Source organism: Myodes glareolus, chromosome 17, assembly GCF_982192425.1.
Source record: "Myodes glareolus chromosome 17, mMyoGla1.1, whole genome shotgun sequence".
In the NCBI taxonomy this organism is placed as follows: Eukaryota; Metazoa; Chordata; class Mammalia; order Rodentia; family Cricetidae; genus Myodes; species Myodes glareolus.
Genome location: NC_142042.1, coordinates 53344337 through 53356342, shown reverse-complemented (window position 1 = coordinate 53356342; position 12006 = coordinate 53344337). Strand labels below are relative to the sequence as shown.

General features: G+C 36.7%; 1 protein-coding gene across 3 annotated transcripts in view; it reads right to left on the bottom strand.

Annotated features, from left to right (window-relative positions):
• Magi3 (membrane associated guanylate kinase, WW and PDZ domain containing 3) overlaps positions 1-12006 on the bottom strand; it is a 224715-nt gene that overhangs the window by 85776 nt on the left and 126933 nt on the right. For all 3 annotated transcript variants that reach the window (XM_085677890.2, XM_085677889.2, XM_048442276.3), the window contains exons 4-5: positions 11571-11780; positions 8432-8609 (exon numbers count right to left, since the gene is read on the bottom strand). In XM_085677890.2, coding sequence (XP_085534016.2) covers positions 8432-8609; positions 11571-11780 — 388 coding nt within the window. The remainder of the gene's footprint in view (positions 1-8431; positions 8610-11570; positions 11781-12006) is intronic.

The following is a 12006-nucleotide window of genomic DNA, read 5'->3' as shown; positions in this document are numbered from 1 at the left end:
GTTCAATCTTCAAAACTCATGTAAAAATGCCAGGGGTGATGACACATACTTGTAACCCCAGCATTGGGGAAGCAGAGATAGATGGGTTTGGGGGACCACTGGCTGATTAGCCTAGCCTAATTGTAAATAACCATGATCCAGTGAGAGACCTGTCTTAAGAGGTGGATATGTTCCTGAAGATTATACCTAAAATAGTCCTCAGTCTTCTACGTATTCAACAACACACAGGTATAGTATACTTGCACTTACATACATGTACTTGTATGCACACACACACTAAAAACTCTCTGAAACAAAGGGATGTCAGAAAAGAAAACGTTTCATAAAAAGGTAGAAAGAAGAGAATGTGCAAATTAACAAGATCAGAAATAAAAATGGGGGCATAACAACAGACACTGAGGAAATTGGGAGAATCATTAGGTCTTACTACAAAAGCCTATATGCCACACAGTTGAAAAATGTAAAAAAAAATGGACTTGTTTTTAGAAAAATATCATACACCAAAATTAAATCAAGACAATTTAAATAGACCTATAAGTTGTGAGGAAATAGAAGCTGTCATAAAAAACCACTCAACCAAAAAAATCCCAGGACCAGATTATTTTAATGCAGAATTTTACCAGAACTTCCAAGAAGAACTGACACCTATACTCCTTAAGGTGTTTCACATAATAGAAACAGAGGAGTCATTCACGGTCAAACTCTTTTTATGAAGCTACAGTTACCCTGATTCCAAAACCACACAAAGACTCAAGCAAAAAAAGAGAACTACAGAACAATCTCGCTCATGAATATCAATGCAAAAATTCTCAATAAAATACTGGCAAACTGAATTCAAGAACACATCAAAAAAAATTATCCATTATGATCAAGTAGGCTTCATCCCAGAGATGCAGGCCTGGTTCAACATACAAAAATCTATCAATGTAATCCATCATATAAATAACCTGAAAGAAAAAACCATATGACCATTTCATTAGATGCTGAAAAAGCATTTGACAAAATTCAACATCCCATTATGATAAAGGTCTTGGAGGGGTTAGGGATACAAGGATCATACCTAAATATAATAAAAGCAATATACAGCATGACAACAGCTAATATCAAATTAAATGGAGAAAAATTCAAAGTCATTTTACTAAAATCAGGAACAATACAAGGCTGTTCACTCTCACCATATCTCTTCAACATAGGGCTTGAAGTACTAGCAATAGCAAAAAGACAACATAAGGAGATCAAGGAGATTCGAATCGGAAAGGAAGAAGTCAAACTTTCGTTATTTGCAGATGATATGATAGTGTACATCAGTGACCCCAAAAACTCTACCAAAGAACTCCTACAGCTGATAAATACCTTCACTGATGAGGCAGGATACAAGATCAACTCAAAAAATCAGCAGCCCTCCTATACACAAAGGATAGAGAAGCAGAGAAGGAAATCAGAGAAACTTCACCTTTCACGACAGCCACAAATAGTATAAAGTATCTTGGGGTAACACTAATCAGGGAAGTGAAAGACCTATTTGACAAGAACTTTGAGTCTTTGAAGAAAGAAACTGGAGGACACCAGAAAATGGAAGGATCTCCCATGCTCTTGAATGGGTAGAATCAACATAGTAAAGATGGCAATTCTACCAAAGGCAATCTATAAATTCAACACAATCCCCATCAAAATCCCAACAAAATTCTTCACAGACCTTGAGAGGACAATAATCAACTTTATATAGAAAAACAAAAAACCCAGGATAGCCAAAACAATCCTATACAATAAAGGAACTTCCGGAGGCATTACCATCCCTGACTTCAAACTCTATTACAGAGCTACAGTAATGAAAACAGCTTGGTACTGGCATAAAAACAGAGACGTCAACCAATGGAATCAAATAGAAGATCCGGATATTAACCCACAAACCTATGAACACCTGATTTTTGACAAAGAAGGTAAAAGTATACAATGGAAGAAAGAAAGCATCTTCAAAAATGGTGCTGGCATAACTGGTTGTCAACCTGTAGAAGAATGAAAATAGATCCATATCTATCACCATGAACAAAACTCAAGTCCAAATGGATTAATGACATCAATATAAATCTGTTCACACTGAACCTGATAGAAGAGAAAGTGGGAAGTAGACTGCAACACATGGGCACAGGAGACCACTTCCTATATATAACCCCAGTAGCACAGACAATAAGAGCAACATTGAATAAATGGGACCTCCTAAAACTGAGAAGCTTTTGTAAAGCAAAGGACACTGTCATTAAGACAAAAAGGCAACCTACTGAATGGGAGAAGATCTTCACCAATCCCGCATCAGACAAAAGTCTGATCTCCAAAATATATAAAGAACTCAAGAAACTAGACATTAAAATTCTAATTAACTCAATTAAAAAATGGGGTACTGAACTGAACAGAGAATTCTCAACAGAAGAAGTTCAAATGGCCAAAAAAAACCCCACTTAAGGTCATGTTCAACTTCATTAGCAATCAGGGAAATGCAAATCATTAAAATGAGATACCATTTTACACTTGTCAGAATGGCTAAAATCAAACACACCAATGATAGCCTATGCTGGAGAGGATGTGGAGTAAGGGGAACACTCATTCATTGCTGGTGGGAATGCAATCTTGTGCAACCACTTTGGAAATCAGTGTGGCGATTTCTCAGGAAATTGGGAATCAAACTACATCAGGATCCAGCAATACCACTCTTGGGAATATACCCAAAAGATGCCCCATCATACTACAAAAGCATTTGTTCAACAATGTTCATAGCAGCACTATTTGTAATAGCCAGAACCTGGAAACAACCTAGGTGTCCCTCAATGGAAGAATGGATAAGGAAAGTGTGGAATATATACGTATTAGAGTACTACTCAGTGGTAAAAAAAACAATGACATCTTGAATTTTGCATGCAAATGGATGGAAATAGAAAACACTATCCTGAGTGAGATAACCCAGACCAAAAAGATGACTATGGTATGTACTCACTCATTAGTGGACTCTAGTCATAAACCAAGGTCATTAAGCCTATAGTTCACAAGCCTAAGAAGCCAAATAACAAGGTGAACTCAAAGAAAAACATATACAGATCCTCCTAGATATTGGAAGCAAACAAGATTGCAGGGCAAAAGTTGGGAGCATGGGAGTGGGGGTAGGGGTGGAGGTGAGGTTGGGGGAAGTGGAGAGGGGAAGAGGGGAGAAGGGAAAGACTGGCAAGAGCTTGGGTGAGTGGGAGGATGGAGATGGAGGAAGAGTGGATATAGGAGCAGGGAAGAAGATAGCTACATTAAGGGAGCCATTTTAGGGTTGGCAAGAGACTTGACTCTAGAGGAGTTCCCAGGTGTCCACGAGGATGTCCCCAGCTAGGTCTTTGGGCAGCAGAGGAGAGGGTGCCTGAACTGGTCTTGCCCCACTATCACACAGATGATTATCTCGAATATCACCATAGAATCTTCCTCAGGCAGATGGAGATAGAGACAGAGACCCTCATCAGAGCAATGGACTGAGCTCCCAAAGTTCAGTTGAAGGGCAGAAGGAGGGAGAAGATGAGCAGGGAAGTCAGGACTGCCAAGGGGTTGGTCAACCAACTGAGGCAGTGTGCCTGTTCTAATGGGAGTTCACCAAATCCAGTTGGACAGGGACTGAACGAGCATGTGATCAAAAGGGAGTCTCTGATTGTGGCTGACAATGGGAGCTGACTGAGAAGTCATTGATAAAGGCACTGGGACTTGGTTTTATGGCATGTTCTGGCTTTTTGGACCCTAGTCTATATGAATGCACAGCTTCCTAGGCCTGGATGTAGTGGGGAGGGCCTTGGACTTCCCACAGGGCAGGGTTCCCTGCACTTACTCAAGCAGGGAGGGATAGAGAGAAGGGGGAGTGGGGGAGCGGGAGGGAATTGGGAGGAGGGGAAGAAGTGTAAATTTTTGAATGGAAAAATAAAAAATAAATAAAAAAGAAAAAGAAAAAAGCACACAAATAAATAAATAAACCTTCAACATTTTTATCCATAAAAAAAGGTAGAAAGAAAACATAATGCCAGTTATTACTGAAGTCCTATGAGCATAATTATAAAAAGCACACCCTCTTGAGATTAGTTTATCAATGACTTGCCCACTTTTAGAAAGGAAAAGAACTGTTAAAAAACAGAAGCTACCTCCTGTGTTCTTTCTAATCCCTCCTAGCCTTTGCAGCACTCTACACCTACGCTCGGGTACGACACTAGTTGGCAGACCATAGCAGAGATACTTTCTGAGTGTATACTAAATAAATTTTTAGGAAAGCATAAGAGTATTTTAGAAAGTCTGTGTCATACATCCTGACAGAGAGAATGTCCCTAAAATAAAAGCTGTAAAATCAAATATAGTAAAAGGAAAGAGATCACAATTCACAGAAACCTAGAACACAAATGGTTGGGGGGGAGGGAGTTGTAAAAAATATCTTCCTAAATCGAACACAAAATTTGTCCTTGAGAAAGGCCTGACTTTGAGTATACCAATGCAAACGTTATTGCTAAACTATAAAATATAGGTAATATGCTAAGATTTTACTCAATATTCCCTAAGGTACAAAACAGTACTCACAGGGGCCATTCCTAAAATGTAAAAGCTAAACCTTCTGGACCTATATTATTAATATGCTTTTCTCACAGCTACACATGAACACAGCAGTTAACACAAACCGAGTACAGCAGCTACAGAAACAGAACTGTTGCCCCATCACTAAATATTTGCCTGTTTTGGGATTCACAAACTCTTCAGTCAATACATGGTTTGGAAAAATTTCTCTGATTACATGGGTTGTCTTTGTACTCACTGACTGCTTCGTGGATAAGTGTTTAAGTTTATAGCCTCCTTTGTTTTCTTTTGCTTTTGTGGTCATATCAGAAAGTCTTTGTTAAATCTAATGTCATAGAATTTCTTCCGTATTTTCATGTAGTAGTTTAGTTTCAATACTTGTTAAAATCATTTATTTTTATTTTATGTGTACAAATGTGTACCTGTGTAACTCTACACTCATCACATTCCTGCCTGGCACCCAAGGAGCCCAAAGGGCATCAGACTCCCAGGACTAGAATCGCGAGTGGATGTGAGCTGCCTGAGATGGGACCGGGAGCTGAACTCAGGTCCTCTGCAGGTACAGTACATGCTCTTCTTTTTTTTTTTTTTTTGAGGTGTTATTATAAATTTTCACTTTCTTAATATACACACATAATTATATATAAGTATGTATATTATGAGTGGATATAAATGTAGAGGTAGTGATAAAGAGAAAAATACTGCTTTGTATGGCATTCATTTTTCACATAAAACACATAAAAGTTTCATATAAGCCATATTTACTACCTAACTTTCTAACTGTTCTGTCTAAATAGCTGAGAAGAATTAATTTAAAGAGGAAGGATTTATTACACGATTCAGGGAATACAGTCTGTTACAGTGGGGAAGGGAGAGCCGTGGGAGAGATGGTAGAAGGCTGCACTTTTAAGGAAGTTTTAATCAGTATTTCTGTAAGCAATGCCAATCAATTCACTGATGCACTAAGTTGGACTCAGGTGGTATCATACTTGTAGTCTGTTGTTGACTTCCTACCTGGTGTAAATAGATATTTGTTCATGTCTCTGCTATGTACAACACTTGGCAAAATGGATTTCCTCATGCAGAAAAATCAAAGATTTTATCAACTTGCATAAAATCTGTGCCAACTAAACACATTAGTAATAATATCAGAGTATCCAAAAATTATTAGTGTCTCATTAAGGAAAAGAAATTAAAAGCACACCCTCTTGAGATTAGTTTACCAAAAGCAAGCAGATTTGAAATTTTTAATTCTCTTTTCCTGTGTGTTATGATCTCTCAACTATAATTCATCTGTAGTATGTGTCTGTATGGTTGCCTGCCTGAAAGCTGTCTTGTGAATCTGTTTGTTCTTGTGTGTGTAGGAGTGGGGGTCCTCACTAAAAAATGGCTTTTTGCTCTGCAATTACTGAGTAGCAAAGAAAGTGTAAGTAACATGGGGACTAAATATGGATTAATTTAAAAAAAATCATGAGCAGAGTTCACAAAGGGTTGAAACTTTACTGACTCTAACCCAGATAACAAATGAGAAAATGCCATCGAACAGAATCTGTATGCTGCTTCCAACACCTTGGATGGATATTTCCTTCATGAGATTGGTTTTCAAACTATTCTTGTTTTCAACAGATGACTACCATATCAAATACACACACACACACACACATACACACACACATACACACACACATACATACACACTGAGTTCTAGGTCAGGGACGGGACATGGGAGACTATATAATTTAATTATTAGTTTAAGTTGTAAAAGTTGACTATATGGAAAATCCAAAGCAACTCAGGTTGGTTGTTATTTTGTTCTCTTAAAGGCAGGTTAGATGTACATGCTGAGATATAATAGGACAGCAATCTTAAGTCTTAAGTGACCTCAAGGTATATTATTAAGTCTTCTAGACAGGTCGAATATAAGGGATATTTTCATAATAATATATCATCACAAAAGCAATTGGAAATGGATAAAAGACAGATCTCAAACACTGAAACCTGTAGATAAAAATATAAGAAAAAGAATATAAGATATAGGCATAAGCAAGGATTTTTTTGAACAAGGTTCCATTGTACCAGAAATAATCTCAAAAATACACAATTTTAATTACGTAAGATTAAGAAGTTTTTACACAGCAAAGAAACAATCACCATAGAGAAAATACATCCTACAGAATGGGGAAAAAGCATTGCTGTTACACATCAGACAACAGACTAGCACCTGGGACATAAAAAGAATGCACAGTAAGCACTCTTAACCGCTGAGTCATCATCTCTCTAAACCCCTAGTTTCAATTCTTACTATTTTAGGTCAATAACATATTTAACTATAAAGACATAATCCCCTTATTTTTATGGTCTAGTTATACAATGTACTTAAAAATCCCTTCAATTGTCCAAAAAGAGTATATGTAGTTGTACTGTTTTGTGAACACCTTGACACTAATATTTACAGGAATGAGAATGTACTGTATGTGGTAAAAAAGACTGTGTCCTCAAAGTCTGTCTTTTAAGCGCTAGACTCTGACTTGGTAGAACAAAATGCTCATTTGTGAGACTGTCTGATGATAAAAGATTTGGAAGAGAGGAATGGAGGAAGAGAGGGAAGGAGAAAGGGATGGTAGAAGACACACACACACACACACACACACACACACACAGAGAGAGAGAGAGAGAGAGAGAGAGAGAGAGAAAGAGAAATTCTTCTTTGGGTAAGTACCCAGACCTCAGTATATTCATTGTTATTTAATTATTAAATTATGTAACTCTACTACATTAATATTCTACTCCTGAACAAATTGCTTTAAAGATTAGACTTACAGGTGCATAGGAATATAAAAATTCTTCATAATGAACTTTGAATGAATTATTTGCATAACATTCTCTGGAGCAAACAATATTCAATTTTAGGCTGATCTAATTATGTGGTAGTCAGTACCTCTATGAATATTATTATGAATATTATATTAATACTTTTCCAGTTAAAGTTTCCTATTTGTACTTCTATTATACTTCTATTAAAGATCAGTGATATTATCTACTGAATTACTTAAATACATTATTTCAATACACCAGCTCCAAACTTTAGAGCTGAAAACACCTATAATGGTATGGCCCTTCCCATGACAATCATTTTGTTTGATGGCTGACTTGAGACAGGGTTTCACTATGCAGCCCAGATTGGCCTTGAAATTGCCATGAAGACAAAGATTGGCCTGGGACTCACATAAATCCTTCAGTCTCTGCCTCTCAAGACTGGGACTAATGTTGTGTACTACCACACCTATCTCACTGCACTGGGCAATCTACCTAAAATTTTTTCTTTTTCTTTTTTTTTTTTTTTAAGTGAGGCAAAACATCCTTTATTCCTTTCATTTTTCATCACCTACTTTTAAACCTTCACCAGAGACCAAGGATGGGGACACAGCTCAGTTGGTAAAGTGAGGACATGAGTTTGATCTCCAGAAGCTACATAGTGGGGTACCTTGCCCTCTCAGCACTGGGGATGTGGTCAGCTGGAACAGCACAATAGGTGATATCCAAGCCAATGAGACGCCCTGTCTCAAAAACAAACTGGACAGAACCTGAGGAACTACACTTGAGGTTGACCTCTGCCCTAGACACATACACATTCTAAAAGCCAAATATTACATAATACAAGTTGAAGGGGGGTAAGGGGAGGGAGATGTTATTCAGGGAAATAACTAAAGAATCAGCTTAAATGGAAAATATTTTAAAATAAAAACAAGTGAAAGCTTTCAGATATTGGAATGAGTAATCAAGTTAAGGTTTAAAAAAATTCCAGTTCATCATAGTGACAAGCATGCTGGAAGAAACACAGATAGTTGCTTACTCAATGAAATAGATCATCCCTGTGTCAGTGTAGGCCATTTCCCAGTTTTTGGGCAGTGGTTCCAGATTCTCATCTCTCATCATATAATTTCTAACGTCCATGGAGCTATTTGTTTGGTTATAACTTGGAATAGTCTTCATCCAGCAGTCAGATGACTCAGAATGCATCTCTCTGGTTTCTGTAATTGTTGGAAACAGAAGAGTATAAATGGTAAAGTTAACTTTTTTTAAACAAAATGCCAAGTGCATACATCATTAGAATTATATACTACAAATTGCCTTATCTATTATGTATATACTCTTGTATTAACTTTGAAATAAATAAACATACTTAAGTTTTTATCATTTTCTGAATAAAATAAGCTCTACCCCTCTGATGCTAGTCTGAAAAAGCAGCAAAAAACTCCACCAGAATCAATTCAGTAAGAATCTTAATAGCAGCACTGTACTTACACAGACCTTTAACACGGCAAGTTCTATTTTAAGCATGTAACATATATTAATTCAGTCTTCATAGCAACCCTATCAGTATTATTATTATTATCTTTTTATGCATTGAGGAAACCAAGCCAAAAAGAGGCTAAATTAGTCGGTTCACAACTCATTAAACAGCACAGCCAGAATTTGCATCTAGCATACCATGTTTTTGACAGCTATACTAAGCAGATTCATATACTTTTAATATGGGTATTTAAGTAATACTTTATTTTTAAAAGTTAAGTATATTAAATATATTAAAATCCTTTTGGAGTCCCAAACTCTATGACGTAGGTAGGTAGACTAAAACTTGGGTATTGTCTAGGGAGTCTACAAGTAATGTACTTAAAACACATTCTTAGAACTTATATATTGTATCATTTTCTCACTTTGTATAAACAACATCTCTAATCTAGATAATTTGGGGGAAAGCCTCTGATATCATGAGGCATCAACCCATACCTACTTCAGTTCTGGTCATCCCTTGGATAAATCTACTCACACAATTTATTAATCTTGCTAGTTACTGAGAGATTAACAGCACTAACTAAAATATAAGTTATTATAACAATATCCTGTTCTAGAAGTTAGGCAAATATATTTCTCTCTTGCTTTCCCAAAATATCTTAATATATAGTAATATATTCCGACCACTTTTGATTGTGCGTAATAGAAACTGGAGAAAATTAAGGTGTGGCTTATGGAGGACTACTGAACTACTTTTTTTTATTATTATTATCCTGTATCTTATGATGACCTCATTGCTTATTTCACAGAGAGAACAGGTTATAGGCTGACCTCTGAAACAGTGACCAGTCACTACCGCATTCCTTTTCCTTTCATCACTCTGCTCCAGCCGCATACAAAACATTGCCCACACCATGACCAGACACGCTGGCTTCTTTGCTGTTATCTAATATTCCAGTCATACTACCATTTCAGATATTTGAATTTACAGTTGCCTCTGTTAGAAATGCTCTTCTCGACACACATATGAGTTCCCCTGACTGCCTATGTGCCCTGTATCACTTAGAGATTCTGTAAGCAAGAAGGTCATCCCAGATAAGACCCTTTTTAGCCTTGGCGCTTCTGACCCACAAGTCCAAACAAACCTCTTTTCTTTCTAGATTGCTTAGGCTCTGATATTATATTATTAGCAGCAGAAAGCCAAGTGAGATGCGTGCCTATGAAGCTGATTATAAATTCCATTGTCTCCAACACACACACACACACACACACACACACACAATGCTCTTCTTTCAGATACTTGTTTACTCATTTGTTTCAAGTCTTCTCTGTCACTGTATCCAAAACTGCAAATTGACTACCTCTATTTTCTTTCTACCTCCTTGCATGCCTTGTTTAGCAGCATCAGACACACTATTCATGCTATTTATCCAGCTATTATTCTCTCATCAGAGAGTAAAGTCCATGAGAACAGTAATTTAGAACAAATGCCTAGAGATTAGTAGCCTGGCAGATGTTCAATAACTATTTGTTGAATGAGCATATAGATGAAATTTCTGGTTTATTTTCTCGCAGAATATGTAATAAAAATTTAAAGGTATCCAATGTAGAAATCAATCTGGAAGTGAGTTACACTTGGGGAAAAAAGTATGCCAGACAAAAGCAACGTCAACTAAATAATCTGTAATACTTTTCTCATGCAATTCAAAGACTAAACCTTTTAAAACACAATTTCAGTCTTCACATCTAAATTCACTGGTTAATTTATTTAACATTAAGCATAAGTATTGAGAAGATAGAACAATACACAGAACTCACCATCTGGAGAGGGAATAAACAATGATCATATAATGTAAAAAAAACTATATACAAAGGAAATTTTAATAGGTGACAAAAGAAAGATGAAGATGCTTCAGGGTCATATAGTGATGAGCTGCAAATCTAGGGACATGATCAGCATTTATTTCCTTCTCTTGAAGTGAATACAGAAATGGGGGGGGGGGAAACAGAAAAAATTCTAGCCTTTATAGAGTTTACACACAAGTGTTCCAAACAGAATGATTATAATAAATAACACTAACATAAGTCTTTTGTGAACCCTCTGACTTCCTAGTTCTACTCTCAGTTAAGTGTAACAATCTTCTGGAAAATTACAAAATTATTCAGAGACACTCAGGGCAGATTCTTTATCCTTTGCAGTTTTATTTTCATTCAGTAGGACATATGGAAGCCAAGAAAAAGATATGAATCTTATTTGCAAGTTATCTTTGAGTGGATCCTGAATTTAAACTTAAAATATTGCTACCTAACTTTTCAGATAATTTCTTCTGGCACACCTCCAAAGTCTATGTACTTTGGGTTGAAAGCTGTTATTATAAAACCAATTTTGTTTTACTTCTGAGAAACAGGAATTATTCAGGTAAGATTCCCATATCCCAGCATCACAAGTTTTCCAGACAGCAAGGTAATGACATATCATTAATGACAGTTACTACCAATTTATCAAAGTTAAGAAAACTCAGATTAGCTCACAGGATGATCCATACATCATCATGTTCCCCACACAGATTTCAAGGAAAATAGAATCCTATCACCTGCTCTATAAATATTTCAAGAAAAATTTCACTATTTCAATTAAAGGTCAAAGCCAATCCAAAAAAAAAATCAGAAGTTGTTACAAACTTCTGTTTACAAACCCGTGTTTCCACTGCCATTAACAGCATCCTTGTCCTCATCTTCCTCTTCTTCAGGGAGAGAGCTGTCCATCCTTTCCATCTTGCTGACAGATGTAGTTCGTTTTCTTTGGGATTCTGTGTCAAACTCATTGTCAAAGAGGACCTGATCAACCGGATCTGGCTGGAAAGGACTAGGTTCTGCTGGAGGCTTGGGAGTGCCATAGAAATTTCCTGTGGTGTACAAAATGACAGCAGCTGAAAGCACGAATGCTGACTGAGTCACATGAATACGGCTCACAGAATATCTGCTGTTTCTTACACTGAAGTTGTGTAAGTACCTACCACTGACGGGAAGGAGGCCAAAGCATTCCCTGAGAGAGGAAGCAATAGAAATGAGAGTATGGACCAATTTCTCATATATCATGTCATATATAAGCTAACATATTAATACAATTTG